Below are 18,588 nucleotides of genomic sequence, written 5' to 3'. Positions count from 1 at the left end.
CTCCAGTACCACAGACTCCACAATAAAGTTACATGCCTGGCTGGAGTTAACTGATATGGGATACTAGCTAAATTTCCCCTTTCTGCAATGTCTCTATTACCCCAGTCTGTCTGTGTCCTGTGTGGTTCTTTATTGCCCCAGTCTGTCTGTGTCCTGTGTGGTTCTTTATTGCCCCAGTCTGTCTGTGTCCTGTGTGGTTCTTTATTACCCCAGTCTGTCTGTGTCCTGTGTGGTTCTTTATTACCCCAGTCTGTCTGTGTCCTGTGTGGTTCTTTATTGCCCCAGTCAGTCTGTGTCCTGTGCGGTTCTTTATTACCCCAGTCTGTCTGTCTCCTGTGTGGTTCTTTATTACCCCAGTCTGTCTGTGTCCTGTGCGGTTCTTTATTACTCCAGTCTGTCTGTGTCCTGTGTGGTTCTTCCTGTTATGACAGTGATTCCTGTGGCCTAATAAATGACCTCAGCAATTGTATCCTGACATCTCATCCACCTGCATGTACCACAGCTTCTAAAACTAATGACACCAGAACCACCATTATTGTTTTATTAGTGTCAGTATCACAGAACTGGACTGTCCCACCTGTTCAGGTAAGCAGGACCTCCTAGATGGACCCAAACACAGATGAGGTGGAACAGGGAAGGGGACAAAAGAGGTAAAACACAACCGAACAGGAAACCAACAACTGAGAGGGTTTGACCTGAAGGAGTGGGTGAGCAAGACCACACTGTTCTACCCCCTACACTACTGGGAAGAAGGAGTGATGGGAGTGATGGGGTGTGAAGGGAGTGAAGGAGTGAAGGGAGTGAAGGAGTGAAGGGGAGTGCTTGGTGGAGACATAACAGGTGTTTTTACTGTTTAATAGTATGAACAAACAAAAGAGTTCAGCAGTGAAGGGATGTTTAAGGGCCAGAAAACCCTCAGCCACTTCTGATGAAAAACAGTGTCTGGTCCAACCTTATTAGTTTGACCTGTAGAATGGTGACATTGTTTACTGGGGTATTATTGTTGTAATATTGGGGGAACTTCACTCCCTCATACACTGTGAGGAAGACATCTATCCCACTTATGAAAGAATCCGAGTGTGTAATGTGTCACTCACTGTAGGACTGAGGTCACAGGTCCACTGCTGAGGTCAGGAAGATTATCCATGGACCAGTCACTCTTCATAGACACACAGCTGGGTGCTGGAGACTCTGCTCTCTTTACCCTGATGAAGATGAGGAAAGTGTTGAGTAATTACATCCTTCACATCATCTCATTTATCCTGAATATTCCCTCTTCCTGTTTCCTCAGATTAGGTGCTGATGGAAAGCTCCTCACTGTGGGTCAGAGGTTCCTCCTCCACTGCTGGAATTATGAGGCTCCATCATGGAGTTGTTCCTCTTCACACACACACACACAGCTGGACACTGGAGATGCTGCTACCTGTCAACAGTTCATACACACAGAGTGAATGCCTGACAAAACTCACATTGACATATTAAAAAATAAAAAGCATGATGTCAAACATGAAACATGAAGTAAAAAATAATATAAAAATAGACATATAAAATAAAATAAATAAAGTAAGTAACACAGTGTGTAATACATGTGGATGAGGACATCTTATGTTATTATATATATGTGCATGTTTACATATATGGTACTCAGATACTGTAACAGCCCGTATATGTGCACTCTGTTTTAAAGCACAGGCAACTTGACCATCAACAGCTAAAGCATTAATTAACCCCACATATCCAGCATCGAGTACTTAACACACCCAAAGAAATTCAAATATAAATTCATCATCATATTTACATTGAATTAATTTATTCTGTTTCTGGTTGCATTAACATTCTGTCACTGTTACTTTTGTGTTCAGCTGAAATAGTGATACTGACCCTGTCAACATGTCTGTCTGTTATATGCCCTTAATCAGTGTACATCAGTAGTTCACTACATTTACAGTACACTATAGGTGTGGTATCTTTGTCCTTAATCAGTGTACATCAATAGTTTACTACATTTACAGTACACTATAGGTGGTGGTATCTTTGTCCTTAATCAGTGTACATCAATAGTTTACTACATTTACAGTACACTATAGGTGGTGGTACCTTTGTCCTTAATCAGTGTACATCAGTAGTTCACTACATTTACAGTACACTATAGGTGGTGGTATCTTTGTTCTTAATCAGTGTACATCAGTACTTCACTACATTTACAGTACACTATAGGTGGTGGTGGGAAAAGTGACATTTTGTGAAACATTGAGATGTTCAAAGCAGTTGTGTTGAAAATTGTTTCAAGGTTTCAGAATACTGTAGTAGACTACTGTAGGGAACTGGGATGACTGGTTGGCTTTATACTTTGTTCAACCTGGTGTGTTGGCTAGAACTAGACTTAAAGCCATACTGAGTTCAAAGGTGTAATAAAGGCATGGACTTTGATGTTACAGAACTGTAAAGAATATTATATAATGCTATGAGATCAAGTCTGTGTCACCAATCTGTGGTCTAAGACACAAATACAGATATGACTTTAAATGTCAATATTGTTTGTAAATGACAACATTCACAATAACAGAAAAGGTTTACACAGTCAATTATAACGTCGATACTACGATCAATATAACTGGTACTTGGGTTCCATCTAGCAGCAACTCTCTGGAACTGCTTTAATGACTAGATAAACAAAGAAATGCAGTGGCCATGGCTAAAATTTTAATTACTGATTTAACCTCCCAAACCCAAGGACTAATAGACAAAGGAAGTACAGCTGATATGAAACACAGTATTACCAGAGGAGAAATATGGAAAAATATGAAAGTGAAACTAAATCTATATAGAGAGCACATGGAGTAACGTGTCTGCTCGTTAGTAACTGTAAACGTCAACTAGGGCGTGGCCATACAGACGAACACACACACACAGACAAAGGGAGATGTTTAGGGGGAGGGGCTGTTTTTGGGCTGCGGCCCCGAAACCAATGCCGAACAGCGAGGCAGGAGGACCGAGCGATCCGACACGGGCCAGCGCAAGCAGCACAGCAGGGGGAAGGACAGGGACCAGGACGACAACAGACACACTGACAGGGACAAGCACTGACATAAAGGGGACAAAGTGACTGGCACAGACAGCGTGACGGGGACAGACAGTGAGAGGGACGGGCTCTTGTAATCTGCAGACGTGGTGTCGCTGACCGAGGGAGGGTCCCTATGGAGGACCTCCTCCACTGTTATGGGATCCTCCCCACGGTTGAACTCCGAGTCCATCCGCAGACTAACATCGTTGCACTCCCCATTCCTCTCATAATCCGCACAGCCCTCATGCTAGTCCATGGAGGGGTAGTAGAACCCTGTGGAGTCTGACTCCGAGTACTGGACCTCATTGTATCAGTCCCGGTAGTCTGGAGTGGGTTCGTAGAACTCTGCAGAGTCCAGTCCATGACCATACTCAGGGCCCTCCAAGATCCTCCAGTGGCAATTTCGCCTGGTAAAAGGGTACAGAGCCCAAGAGTATGGAGGGTTTCCATCCAAGGGCGTTTACACCCTTTCTTCCCCTTCTTCTTCATCTTACTTCTCATCCCAGGCATCCTTCAACAGTCGATGTTTCTGTCACGATGAGGACTTAGAGCAGGAGGTGGGGACGAGTTACGCAAAACTGAAACATACGTGTAACAGTGAGCAGTAAGGAGGCAGACGCAGAGAAGAGTGAGATCTACTATGAGCAAATCCAAAATCAGAGTCACTAAGGCAGTCCAGGGTCAAAGAGCCGACACGAAGAGTACGGGGATACATGATTACAAGACAAGGGCTAGGATACACGAAGGTAAACAGGAGAAGCAGGCTATAACAGACTAGGAAACACGAATGCTAAACAAAACAGGTTAACAAAAACAAAGGCTTTGAAACACAGATTCAAGTAAACACACAAGCACCAATTCAAAATGAAAGTAAACAACAACAATGAACAGCCAAAAACTAAGGGAACAAGGCAGCTTATATATGAATATACATGAATATATAAATACATGAACTTAAGCTAGAAATGAGGGACAGGTGTAAGCAATCATAGGAGGGGCAGAGAAAATGAAACTAAGGCATGGAACTAAAATACACATGACAGGGAAAACACAGAACACGGAAGCTGGGAGGGACTGATCATGACAATACATTTATTTACATAAAACAACAAAGACAGCATGCAGGCTATGAGTGTTAAACATCGACAACAATCACACTTAGACAAATGACGTATATACAGGCACACTAATGATACACACCGAGGAGTTGGTGTGGAACACATACAGATGAACACACACACACACACACACACACACACACACACACACACACACACACACACACACACACACACACACACACACACACACACACACACACACACACATACACAGAGACATTTGGGCGGGGGGGGTATCATGACAGTGTGGATATACAGCACATCACTCCTGTCAGTAAACCAGAGAATCTCTCTCTACATACACTTTCTATATATTAATGTCACTATATCTATCCTAACTACTGCTCACTGGATGTCTCTCACTAGCCTATCAGTCAATATGTCCCATCAATAACCTTCTATCTAGACAACAATGAATCTCTCAGTCTCTCAAATTCTCTCTTCTCACAAAACCCTTAAAGTTTGGGTGTGTTTTCTTGACTTATAAGCCTTCATAGAGTTTGTGACTGAGACAGATGTGTGCTCAGGTTTGTTTCAGACACTGTCAGTCAAAGACAGGAGCGGCAGGTTCTGTATCACACCTCTAAAAACACAAGCTTCGTTTAGCCGTGGTCACGTGACATGGCCGTTTTGACCCACACTTCGTATCAGTGTTTCAAAACGCTGCGCTTCAGAAACTCGAAACAAGCGTAGAAACATCAGTGTTGACCGTCCCCTCCCAAACTATAATTAATAATGCAGCTAATGAACTATACAGGGAATCTGAACTTGAGTTTAGGCCAGAGGAGTTTCAACTGGGACCATTTGAAAATATCACTGACTAACAGACTTGAAATCGAGTTTTACAATAACTGACAATATATATCTGGCCCCTTTAAATTATTTTAAATATAGCTATGCAATCGTACTGGGCGTTAGGACTTTAATCTTGAGATTTAATCCGCCTTTGGGTTGACCTACGAATTAACCTAAACAGAACTATGTACTTACAAAACATATTGCTTTAAACTGCACCGACATCGCATTTTTACAAATGGAATGAACTTACCGTGAAATATTTTAAACGCGCGTATCTTCAACCCGCTCAACCTTCAACAACGCCAACTGTTCAGAAAATACTTTCGTTTTCTTGAGAAAGGTGAGACTACAGGAACACCTGTGGGTAAGTGGAGGGCGGAGCACATGTCAATCATTTTCGACTGAAGACAATTACACAACCGATTTCTTATAATAGTCATTTTTATTAAGACAATCAGCAGGCAAAGTTAGCTGTCCTTCATTTTGCTGCAGCGAATCATACACTATACAGTCTATACAGCCAATGGCTTCACAGTCCCTCCTACACGGACTTGTTTTGCGGCTGCGCTGAGAGTAAATCTCCACTATGTCGGCACGTTGAAACACGTCGGAACTTAACAAACCACTTTGTACCTCTAACTTACAGATGACTGTAATTTAGAGTGTGTGGTCGTCCATAGCATGTTGTGCAAATGACAAATAAATAATCTTCTTAATGGCTGAATATGTGTGTGTGTGTGTGTGTGTGTGTGTGTGTGTGTGTGTGTGTATGAGTGAGAGACAGACTTGGCTCCCCTGGTAGAAGGAACAGAATGAATATAGTTAGCAAACGAAAGAAAGGTTGCAGTAACTAAAATTAGTCTATCCCTTCCCAAAACAACACCCATTAAAATGTACATAGCACATATAATGTCGAAAGGGATTCAAGAGTAAAACCATGTTCTAATCCCAAAATGATTGGACGGAGTTGAACTCGACGCAACCAACCTCCAGTTCCGTTAATAAAAGCTTTGAGTGGCGTGCGGTCCAACGCACCTATATAATTGCTCCGAAAGTGTTCGCACACACAAACGGCATAATACATGAAGGTAAGAGAAAGATGTAAAAGTAAAGAAACATGGAGTTGTTTTGGTGAAATAGATAAGACAAACATACATACGTTTATGAGAACCCGGTGCACTTACTAAGTTCCAAAATGCTACAGTTCTAAACCTAAAAGCAAGAAAGAAAGCATAAAATAAAACCCTAAAGAAATGAAGCCACGTTGTACGTGAAAAGGGGCAAAAATGAAAAGAAACATAGCTAAGAAGAAAAGCTTACAGCACCTGGTATTCCCAGGCGGTCTCCCATCCAAGTACTAACCAGGCCCGACCCTGCTTAGCTTCCGAGATCGGGCGTGTTCAGAGTGGTATGGCCGTAAGCGATGAAAGCGGCGAAAAATGCGCCTTTATGCAATACATCGACAGCGTGGCTACAGACACAATCACCCGATTAAGCTCTTGTCGAAGCGATAAAACAATGCCTTACACAATGCCTTCATGTTTTTGCTTTCTTTTTTTCATTGCTTTAACATGCTCTTCCTCTCTGCAATATGCTGGATGATCCGTTGCTTAAAATGATATGAAGTTTAGTTTATGGGATCATTATACAGCGTATCGCTGTATTGGACACTTCTAGCTAGAGCAAGCTAAGCTGTGGTTAGTTCCTACAACTAACGTGAGCTAGCTACCTGTCCATCCATACGTTCAGTGAACAAATACGCGACAACTCAAGAGCTCCAGCTGTGCACAACCGCACTGTTTCACAATACCAAGCCAGCTTGTGTACCCCGACAATTCTGTCTACTCGCTGTGATGCTGCGTTTTGTTCTGGCACTGTTAACATCACGAGGCAAGCGGCAGTACTGGGTCTGTGAACCTTTACTGTAAAAACATGGAAAAATGAAATTGCGTGCGTGTGTGCATGTGAGAGAGAGAGAGACTGGCAGACTCTCCTTCCCTCAAGGTCCGTTAGTAAAAAAAAAAATTATTATCTGGAAATCTAAGTTGCTATATTGTGCTGTGTAATGTTAAGCGCAGCACAACAATGTCCTGTAGGTCACATAAATAACGTAAGTAGCCTAATGTCATAATAACAAATATGAACAGGAATGATCAACCACTACAAACAGCATGTTAAAATACTAAAAATAACGAGTTGATTACAAATCGAGTAAACATTTAGAAAGTGAAACTTAACCAGAAAACCCATATTCTATCATTTAACCAATGAAAGATAGAAAATCACAACAACAAAAAACAACACAATAACATGTCGAAAAGATCTGCGCTAACATTAACAAGCATCGCTGTCACCATAGCAACCACAGCAGCAGGGGTTTTTACACAGGATACAAGATTTCATGACATTGCGATTAGCAAAGTAACATTTTCAAAAGAAACATAAAATAAACAATAATATCTCTGTACCTTTGATGACATATAAACATGTAAAAATTGCTTGTTAGTATGTGTGTGTGTGTGTGTGTACTACCCATGTAATAATAAATTGTGAGTGCCAGTGAGAAGTCCCCAAAAAACACACATGCACAATAAATCATGCTAAAGGACTCTTCAGCTGCAGTTTATTTCTGTACGTATGATACACGCTGTTCTACAAGTTACACATGCTGTGGAATCATAACTCACTGTGTTGAAGTCTCTGTACAAATCAACACATTAAAGTTGGAAATCTTTGGAAACTGGGAAAGGTTTTTCATGCTGTTTTCTGTGTGGTGGAGTGATACAGGTGCAGATGCACACAGTATGAGTGTAATGTCTTGTGATAGTTACCCTCCACCACAGTGTGTTCATGGACTGTGGGTTTGAAATGCACATATGCTGTGTGTATATATATTTATATATGTATGTAAATTAAAACACAGGATTAACACAGAAAAGTTTGTATATTTTAACAAAGTAGGTAAAACAAAAGTATATTAAGAAAAAATGAACTTACCTGTGATTTTTTTGTGGAGAGTCTTCCATGTTGTCTTTGAAGGGGAGCTTTATGGGGAATTGTCCTGCTTAAAGACAGGAAGTGACATCACCCAATTTCCTGTTTTTCCTTGTATTAGTTTCCAAAGGAAATTTCAAGAGTGGAGTTTTGATGTTGACTTATTTTGGAGAATTTATGATTGCTGATTTTCTTTTATTGAACTTGTAACTTGTAAATGCTAAATTCTATTTTTTAAAACATTTTTGTTTGTTTTTGTAGTGATTGCCAGATGAATCCTTGAAGCTTTCCATCCAATTGGTTCAAAAAAAGGTTCATATCTGGAGGCTTCATGTGCACATAAACCCCCCTGCTGGCTAAACCTTTATTGTCATTTCAACTATTTGTGATGGATCTCTTGGCTGTTTTGCACCAGTGACAGCATGGGAATAGTCACTGCCAACAATAGAAATAAAAACACCTTAATATGATTTTGTGTGGTTCATTCATTCATCTAATCTGTTTTTGATGTGTAGGTAATGGTTTTGGAGGTCTACTAGTGTCAAAAAACAGGTTGATTTCAGTCAATGTTTAAATAAACCAAATAGGACATGAGATGTTTATGTTGAGATGTTCTTAAGACTGTTGCAGTGTTGTTCAAAGATGGGAAAATGGTTATGCTTATGAATACTGTGGTGACTTTATTCACTTTTATTAAGAAATAATATTTTTTCCACTGTGCTTGGACGCAGTTGGTTTCTCTGTTTGAAAATAACTTCCCTGGCTTTGAAGAAAACACTTTCACATGGTACTGAGGAGACAGAGGTGCACAAGTATCCCACAGCAAACCTGTAGAGATTTGGATATATGCACCCCTGCCTCTCCCAGTACTGGAGGGGACCCTGTGTTCTGCTTTTCTTCAGTTCTGCCAGGTCTGCACTTCAACTGTGGCATCAGCAGTGACATTGTGTGTTCTTCTGGCCTCCATGAATGTGGCATCAAAATCACACCACAGTTTGTTTCCTGAGAAGCAAAACCAGATAATATGAATGAGGTCATAACTCTGAAATTGACTTTAATCCAATGCAAAAATATTAACCAGGTCTTTCAGCTACAGCATCTTGTGATGTTGAAGCTGCAGCTGGTATTGAATGTGACTGTCTAGACCCTATTACATTGGTACATTCAAAGGTGAGTTGTTTTATTCCTTTATCTGCCTTTTTTGGGCTAAAGGATCCAAGTGATTTGTATCTTGGGTCTAGTAGCATTGCCAGTGATATAATGCTCATGCTGTGTGGAGCTTTTCCCTAAGGAGCCTGATGAGGTCTCTCCCAGTTCACTAGCTACTGGGACCGTTGCCTTTGCTGCCTCTTCCTGGAGCATCTTTTCCACCATTTTCAATAATAGCACCACTTTGGAGCCAGATACCTTTTTCTCCTCTGACAGCACCACAGTGGCCGTGTGAAAAGGAGACAGTATAGACAGGAGCTCACAAACATTATTGTACTCATCAGAGGTCAGCGCAGGAATACCAGTTTGTAAGCCTGCCAATGCTTACAGGCTCCCTGAGTTCTACTAATCGCTCCAGCATTTGAAAGTTGCTGTACCACCTTGTTTCAACCTCCTGAATCAGTTTCTTTTTTGGTTTTCCCATACGCTCTTGAACAAGGTCCAGCTTCTCCTTTAACAATAAAAACCTAAACGTTACATATGTAGCAATATAAAACAATGTGTAAACAAATGTGAAAATAATGTTACTAACTTTGACAGTTGTGCTGCTTCTAAAATAGCCCACCAGCTTCCTTGCCTTTGTAGGAATGGCAGACAGCACTGGGGTTAGTTCAAGAGCTTTTTTAACAACTATATTCAGGGTGTAAGCAATGCAGAAGGCATGATGCAGCTTCAGCTGTTTACCACAGGCAATCATATCAGAAGCGCCATCAGTAACTAGACATGTTACTTTGGATTTTATTTCCCATTCTTCCATAAGAGAGGATTTCACACAGGCCAAATTTTCAGCTGTGTGCGCCTGTGGGAATTTCACTACACCGAGTAATGTGGACTTCAGTCATGTGTTGTCATCTATAAAATGGCAGGTCACAGCCAAGTAGTTTGTCTGCTGTCACACTCACTGCAGGAACTTTCTGGACCTCAACTTTGGTCTTCTCTTTCTCTTGTTGATATTTGGTCTCAACCATGGCCTTTGCGGTCTAAAGGGAAGGAAGAAAATATTATTTTTTTAATACTACTCTCATAATTTATCCATGTCACCACACATACTTTCCTAGTTGGGAAAATATAGATTGGATCAAATTTTGCTACTAAATCCCTGAAGCCTTTATCCTCAATTGTGCTAAATGGCTGTGTGTCTCTAACAATCATGAAGACCAAAGCCTCATCCAGCTCTTCCTTTCTGGTCACTGCTTTGTAAAGATTAGATTACACTTTGTCATTTTTACACTTTGTAATCCAATCCAAACTGCAAATAACATGTAAGGTGCAGAGAATAATGCAGTATATAAATATATATATACACAGTATATACACATTATATATATATATATGCATATTAATGTTAACAGTGAATAAAATTAAATTAGGTTATGGTTTAATTACAGTATTTGCATGTCAGAAGTCATTACATGAACATGTGCACATGTTTTGTTTTTATTTTTTGATGTGTGTGATGAATGTAGCATCGTGGTCAATATCATTATTATCATGGTTGATTAACAAATATGAAAATTGGAAACCCATACCCACCTTGGCTGGATCCAACTCTATCCCCCTCATTATACATGACAAGTACAATAACACAGATGAGATGTTGTTGTTGTATCCCAGTGGTTTGGAATGGAAAAAAAAAACGACTTGTGAATATTATAGTAGTAACACATTTCATTATTTACAGGCATATTATGTGCAATACCTTATTTGTAGAGATCTGCTCAAAGTGTTTCCATACAGGGGAAACCCTTTTCCTTTTAGCAGGCTCCATGAAAACAAGCTCATCAATGTCACAGGCAAATTGACAGAACACAAACATGCAAATTTTGCATGGATCCATTGCGCTTTATGTGTGTTCATAAATTGTGCCAACACTCGAAATGCTTCCTGAACCAGTGAGGTTTCAGGCATCATCAGTGACGTCATTCATCCTTAAAGAAGCAAGCCTCGATACATGTTTCATAAAAGACTTCCTGGAGCTCTCGACATGTGCTCCGAAGCCTCGGCACAGTAGGGGCCATCACTAGTATCTCACTTGGAGTGAGGAGTAGGAGTGAAGGGTGAGAGTGAGGAGTAGGAGTGTGGGGTGAGAGTGAGAGGTGAGAGTGAGGGATGAGAGTGAGTAGGAGTGAGGGGTGAGAGTGAGTAGGAGTGAGGGGTGAGAGTGAGGAGTAGGAGTGAGAGTGAGGGTTGACAGTGAGTAGGAATGAGGGGAGAGAGTGAGGGGTGAGATTGAGGAGGGGGGTGAAAGTAAGGAGTAGGAGTGATGAGTGAGAGTGAGGTGTGAGAGTGAGTAGGAGTGATGGGTGAGTGAGGAGTAGGAGTGAGCAGTGATAGTGAGGGGTGAAAGTGGGTAGGTGTGAGGGGTGAGAGAGTAAGTAGGAGTGAGGGGTGAGAATGAGAAGTGAGAGTGAGGGGTGAGAGAGTAAATAGGAGTGAAGGGTGAGAATGAGGAGTAGAAGTGAGGGGTGTGAGCCACTCAAACTAGGAGGTGCACCATATTAAAAACATCAAGGAAGCATTAACAAGAGAGCCTGACATTCTACCCGACTCACATGAACATGTAGGGAATTCCACAGCAGATATTTAAAAAATAAATGTTTTGTTTTAGTTGAGAGGAAATTCAACTATGAAATTTAAAACAAGCCTCGTAAGATGTTTATGGTCATCTCTGGGATTCCAGTAAAAGGACAAAACGTAGATAATGTAAAATCAGGCAAAAATTAAAATGTAATCACAACCTCAAAGACAGAAACCAAGAAAAGTGTCTTGTAATCTAATCTGGATTCACAACCGCATGAGATGAATTTCTCAGATGTGTTTTCTTCTTCTCTTTCCCCCTGGTTTGCTTTAGTCTGTTGTCCAGTTTGTGGACATAGTGCCCATCACTTGTGAAACAGAATGTATGTCATGAATAAATGTCTTGTTTGGTCCTTCCTATTGTCCGTCTCTATGGTTTCCTTTCTCATGTTTCACTTTTCCAGTCCTGTTCCAGTCCCTGTTTTGGTTTTCACTGTTCATGATTTGCACCTGCGCCTTGTTTAGTGTTCATTAGTTCAAGTATTTAAACCCTGTCTGGTTCCCTGTGTTTTTGCTGTTCATTGCGTGTGTTTGTGTGGAATGTATTGCATGTATTGCATGTATTGCATGTATTGCATGTATTGCATGTATTGCATGTATTGCATGTATTGCATGTGTGTAAGCTCGTCTTTGTTTCTAAGCCTCTGTTTATGTTAGCCTGTTTGATTCTAGCTGTTTTGTTTTTCCTTAACTCCGTATGTTACTTCTTTCTGTTATAGCTGCTTTCCCTGTTTGCCTTCGTGTGCTTTTGGTTTGTGTTTCCTAGGCTTTGTTATCCTAGCCCTTGTTTTTGTTATGTATTCTAGGACCCTGGACTACTCTGACTACAACTCTGGATTTGCCCCTAAGAAATCTCGCTCTCCTCCGCACATGCGACCACCTCATTACCGCTCACCATTACAATAACCTGAACAATAAGGGGAACTCTTAAATAAAACATGTTGACAAATGGCAACTAAACTATTTAAACTATTCAAAGATACTGCAGACAAAATTGTCTGTTTTTCCATGACTTGACAAAAGTATTTACAGTTGCATTAAATTACATCACAGGATCGCATAGTAATATTTCCATAAACATATTTACAGTACTGGGCAGATCCTCTTATAGTGATTGATACATATTCATCAATATGAATCAAACCTTACTGTACCTGCTCTACCAGGTGAGCTTCAGGAGCGCTCTAATCATGTATACATACACTGATCTTTGACCCCTGAATGGGACAGAGAAAGGCAGTGCGGATCTGTGTGTGTGTGTGTGTGTGTATTTAAACATACAGAGTTATAATTATATGTGTATGTACGAGATTGGTCACTGTGACAAGATCAAGAGGGATTGTGGGATCAAATTCAATCAAATTCAATCAGGAAGTAACTAGTACAGTGATGGAGAACTGTTTAGAAATCAAACTAAAACAAATCTGGATCTTGTAGAGAGATATTGTTTTAAATGTAGAATAGAAACATACTCAGAGTTCAAAGTGAATGAACCAGTGGAGAGAATGAGCTACACAAAGGGGGGGGGGGGGTGTACACAACAACAACAACAACAACAACAACAACCACCACCCTGATCACCACCTGTGCTCCGTCATAACTATGATCACTGCTGAAGCTCCAGTCTGTCATATTAACACACAGCATAATTACTATACCATCACTGACTACATTTACATATTAACACACAGCATAATTACTGCACCATCACTGACTACATCTACATATTAACACACAGCATAATTACTGCACCATCACTGACTACATTTACTTATTAACACACAGCATAATTACTGCACCATCACTGACTACATTTACATATTAACACACAGCATAATTACTGCACCATCACTGACTACATTTACTTATTAACACACAGCATAATTACTGCACCATCACTGACTACATTTACATATTAACACACAGCATAATTACTATACCATCACTGACTACATTTACATATTAACACACATCATAATTACGGCACCATCACTGACTACATTTACATATTAACACACAGCATAATTACTGCACCATCACTGACTACATTTACATATTAACACACAGCATAATTACTGCACCATCACTGACTACATTTACTTATTAACACACAGCATAATTACTACAGTAAACAGTGGTATTGAGGCTGAAGTATTTGTTGATTTATTGAGGGTCGGCTGTAGAGGGATTGAGCTTCAGGAGCAGACAAGGCCAAACTAAAAAAAAAAAAAACATAAGACACACTAGAAATAAAACTACTACTATTATTATTATTATTATTATTATTATTGGTTACATTTATTTAGCGCCTTTCTCAAACTCAAGGACACTTTACAGACAGAAATCAGCTTTTATTCTCAAATCACTGATAGACTGATGAGAAGCGGCAGCCAATTTACACACACAGTCTGTCAGAAACTACAGACCCCTGTGGGACTGAAGGGTGCAGGGGAAGGGGAGGAGGTTCAGACCAGGACAGAGCAGCACCCATAGCTGGACATACACACACACACGTAGAGCAGCACCCATAGCTGGACATACACACATACGTAGAGCAGCACCCATAGCTGGACATATACACACATACGTAGAGCAGCACCCATAGCTGGACATACACACACATACGTAGAGCACCACCCATAGCTGGACATATACACACATACGTAGAGCACCACCCATAGCTGGACATATACACACATACGTAGAGCACCACCCATAGCTGGACATATACACACACACGCAGAGCACCACCCATAGCTGGACATATACACACATACGTAGAGCACCACCCATAGCTGGACATATACACACACACGTAGAGCACCACCCATAGCTGGACATATACACACACACACAGAGCACCACCCATAGCTGGACATACACACACACACGTAGAGCACCACCCATAGCTGGACATTCACACACATACGTAGAGCACCACCCATAGCTGGACATATACACACACACGCAGAGCAGCACCCATAGCTGGACATACACACACACACACACACACACGCAGAGCACCACCCATAGCTGGACATACACACATACGTAGATCACCACCCATAGCTGGACATATACACACACACACAGAGCAGCACCCATAGCTGGACATATACACACACACGTAGAGCACCACCCATAGCTGGACATACACACACACACGTAGAGCACCACCCATAGCTGGACATTCACACACATATGTAGAGCACCACCCATAGCTGGACATATACACACACACGCAGAGCAGCACCCATAGCTGGACATACACACACACACACACGCAGAGCACCACCCATAGCTGGACATACACACATACGTAGATCACCACCCATAGCTGGACATATACACACACACACAGAGCAGCACCCATAGCTGGACATATACACACATACGTAGAGCACCACCCATAGCTGGACATATACACACACACGCAGAGCACCACCCATAGCTGGACATACACACACACACAGAGCACCACCCATAGCTGGACATATACACACACACACACACAGAGCACCAACCATAGCTGGACACACTCAAATCACTCACAGACAGATGAGAAGCAGCAGCCAATTTACACACAGTGTTCTCTCTATTAGAAACTACAGGAGAACCAGGTGTAGGAGAAGGGGAGGAGGTTAAGACCAGGACAGAGCACCAACCATCACTGAACATACACACACACACACACACACACACACACACACACACACACACACACACACACACACACATCTATCTTTATCTATATTCATGCACAACTCACATTGATACAGGACAGTTTGAGTATCCAATCATCCTAACCTCCATGTTTTTGGGAGGATTCCAGAGGCAACCTACGCAGATACAGGGAGAACATGGAAACTCCACCCAGATAGGGACTCGACCCCCACACAGACACAAGAACACCACGGAAACTCCACCCAGATAGGGACTCGAAGGCTGAGAGGCAAACATGCCAACCACCAAGCCCTTCTGTCCAAACAACCAACTGTCCCAAATGAACACAAACAAAATTAAGTACAATAACCCTCCCTACTCCCAAAAACTAATAAACAGAAGTAAAGAACTGAGCAAATAAAAAAGGTGTCAAACTCCAAACTTCCCAACTACGATTCACGCAGGACTACTACAATACACTATACACAGAATAATATTTACAACAGTGAACACGTCCAGAAAAAGGGGAAGCAGAGGCCCAAAACCACAACAATCATCAAACACTCACTGAACAAACAACCAGCTTCAGCAACAGTGAAGATGTATCTCTGTCTGTCGCTTCTTCCCAATCTTCCCCTTATATTCCCCTTATGCGCTGGGTAGAATGAGGCAGCCAATCAAGACAACACCGCAGCCGAGAACAATTCCAGCACAGGACAGAAGACTTGATCAAGTGGAGGAGGAGCATCAAGAAGGGGACGTAAACAAACACAAATTTTTCCCACTCAATCACTCTTTTGTTTTGGTATCAGCAAGCAAGCATCACACCAAGTGGTGTAAAACATCAGTGGCTGGATTCAAGCATGTCCATCCACCTCAAAGAGTCCAGTGAAAATCAACCAGGTCCACATGCTCTATTGGGGATATACTTTGATAAACAGGACCTCAACTAAGACCAAGACCTCAAACTATGACACTCAGTTCACGCTGTTTACATGATCCCAGCATTCATAGTCTAACTAATACGGAACCACGGATGTGCATGTAAACATAATTACTGATACTACGCACACCCCCCTCCCCAACAAAAAGTAACTAGGCAACATTAAAATCACAGTAACCATACTTACCTTCCACAGTAACTGTGTATGTCTGTATAATCTCTTCATGCTTAGTGTCTCTGATGATGTAAACTCCACTATCAGATGGTGTGGTTCCTTGCAGCTCCACAGCAGAGATAAGCAACACTCTCTGAGTGTATTCAGGTTTACACTTCAGTGAGTGTCCAGCCACTGTACAGATCTGTCCACTAGAGGGAGCAGCTGCACCTGTGCTGTTATAAATCACCTCCACTGACTCTGATATGAGCAAATCCAGCACCAGAGGTTCACCAGGCTTAATCTGAACTGAAGAATTACAGGCTTTGGAAAAAACAATTAGAAACTTTAATGTAATATACAACTGATTTGACCATGTAACCTCAGAACGGCAAATCTGATATAAACATTTAAACGTTACATACAAGCTCCTTCTGTTTTTCCCCACATATCTGATATTTGAAGTTTACAATTCTATGTTCTACTTAGAACATACTCTAAGTTCTACTTAAAGTTCTCTCTGTCTACATAAATAATGGTTTAGTAACAATAACTAGGTAATCCATTGAGGACACTTACCCTCTATCTGTAGACTCACATCACAGCGCTCTTGACCTTTACAGGCGCAGGTGTACAAGGACCTCTTAGTGTAATCAGCATCAGTGATGGTGAGGGAGAGATCTCCCTTCAGGTACTGATCATGGGACATGTGAAATCCCTCCTCTGACTGGCAGGATGTCTGGTTACACTGAGCCAGTACGTCATGTGGTTTATCATATAAAGTCCATGTGACCAGACCAGAACATGTCTGAGTGCAGGGGAGAGTAGCATCATCATGAAGATTCACCTTTACTGAAGGAAAAGAACCTGAAAGACACATTAAGAAAAGAGAGTATAAAACGTTACAGTGGTGCTTGAAAGTTTAGGAACTCTTTAGAAGTTTCTATATTTCTACATATATATGAACTAAAACTTCATCAGATTGTCAAAAAGGTCCTGAAAGTAGATAAAGAGAAACAAATCAAACAAATGAAACAAAATAATACTGTCATTTATTTATAGAGGAAAATGTTTCATATCAAGGCAATAAATATCAACTTGTAAACAATATTTATTATTTAGAATGTTATTTATTTTATCTGTCATATCCATGCATGTTACAGCGCAAGTATCTATATATAATATATAATTATACATATATAAAATACATCCCACACTAAATAATCCCCTACACAACTGAACCACAGTGGCTTTTAATGAAAAAATATCAGATTGGTATTTACATCAGGCGACAATCAAATGCAAGACATCAGTATCAGATCAGTAGAGAAAAACTGGTATCATGCTCTCTCTATAAATACAGTAAAACTAAAAATAATCAACCATTCACTCAGACTACTTAAATATTCTTGGTTACTCAAATATGCATTTCTATGTAAGAGCAGAACTGACTGATACTGCTCATTCGTACGACTGCAGGGACATCTGTGCCTTCTATGTCTGTGTCTACATGACCATTCTGGTGAGCTTTTAATTAAATGGTTCTGAAATGCAAGTCTATTAGCAAAGTGACAGGAAATCTGTCCAATGAAATTGATTAATTTTGTCACTCTGGGGGCGGGCCATTAGCAACCTATCCCTTCTCAGTGTTCTGAAAAAAAGGTTACGACATTATTAGTAAAGGATCACTGTGTTCATGCTACCTTAGCCAGCTGACTATGAATGGGGTCTATGAGTGAGACAGACACTGTAGTTATACAGTAGGCCACGCGGAAGAGTTGGTTTTGTACTGTGCGTGACGGACGTTGCCGGACCCAGCTCTTTATTTATCGTTATTTACTTCTTTAGTAACGCGTTATGAGCTGTGGATGTTTTTACAACTCATGTATGAGCTGTCTACAATACTCCAGGAGCCAGCCTGTGGCACGTGGTGAATAAACCAGCAAGTTTACTACTAAACTGAGTGATTCTGGTCCGCATCTCCTCCACGTGTTTCACAGGCTTCTCTCTACCAGTTCCAAAGATCTGCTCATCTGGGTTGGAGTATAATTTAAACAGGACTAAC

General features: G+C 41.1%; 3 protein-coding genes and 1 pseudogene across 3 annotated transcripts in view; all 4 read right to left on the bottom strand.

Annotated features, from left to right (window-relative positions):
- The window catches only part of LOC145657455 (NLR family CARD domain-containing protein 3-like), a 29,976-nt gene extending 24,643 nt beyond the window's left edge, over positions 1–5,333 (bottom strand). Inside the window, exons 1-3 of the mRNA XM_081712175.1 lie at positions 5,234–5,333; positions 1,319–1,423; positions 1,098–1,205 (exon numbers count right to left, since the gene is read on the bottom strand). Of these exons, the coding sequence (XP_081568301.1) occupies positions 1,098–1,205; positions 1,319–1,368 (158 nt within the window). The 5' untranslated portion in view covers positions 1,369–1,423; positions 5,234–5,333. The remainder of the gene's footprint in view (positions 1–1,097; positions 1,206–1,318; positions 1,424–5,233) is intronic.
- Positions 1–18,588, bottom strand: part of LOC113568987 (STING ER exit protein-like) — a 222,034-nt gene that overhangs the window by 49,539 nt on the left and 153,907 nt on the right. The window lies entirely within an intron of this gene.
- Positions 6,297–6,405, bottom strand: LOC113569403 (5S ribosomal RNA; annotated as a pseudogene).
- On the bottom strand, positions 8,383–17,384 carry LOC145657458 (uncharacterized). The gene is made up of 5 exons (XM_081712199.1): positions 17,103–17,384; positions 16,557–16,847; positions 10,720–10,736; positions 10,089–10,166; positions 8,383–8,979 (listed from the first exon to the last, which is right to left on the bottom strand). Exons 1-5 carry the CDS (start codon positions 17,230–17,232, stop codon positions 8,758–8,760), a joined length of 738 nt encoding a protein of 245 aa, XP_081568325.1. The 5' UTR covers positions 17,233–17,384; the 3' UTR covers positions 8,383–8,757.

The sequence above is a fragment of the Electrophorus electricus genome, chromosome 1 (genome assembly GCF_041902795.1).
Source record: "Electrophorus electricus isolate QZ-2024a chromosome 1, ASM4190279v1, whole genome shotgun sequence".
NCBI lineage: Eukaryota > Metazoa > Chordata > Actinopteri > Gymnotiformes > Gymnotidae > Electrophorus > Electrophorus electricus.
This window is presented reverse-complemented; position numbering and strand designations above follow the sequence as displayed.

What these genes read in the sequence shown, in the direction of transcription:
- LOC145657458 (XM_081712199.1), bottom strand. Translation starts at nt 17,232, where the DNA reads ATGTCCCATGATCAGTACCTGAAGGGAGATCTCTCCCTCACCATCACT. An exon ending in TGTGAGTCTACAGATAGAGG is followed by an intron (nt 16,848 to 17,102) that starts GTAAGTGTCCTC and finishes TTTTTTCCAAAG; the next exon opens with CCTGTAATTCTTCAGTTCAG. An exon ending in AGGTCCAGAAAGTTCCTGCA is followed by an intron (nt 8,980 to 10,088) that starts GTGAGTGTGACA and finishes TTTGCTTCTCAG; the next exon opens with GAAACAAACTGTGGTGTGAT.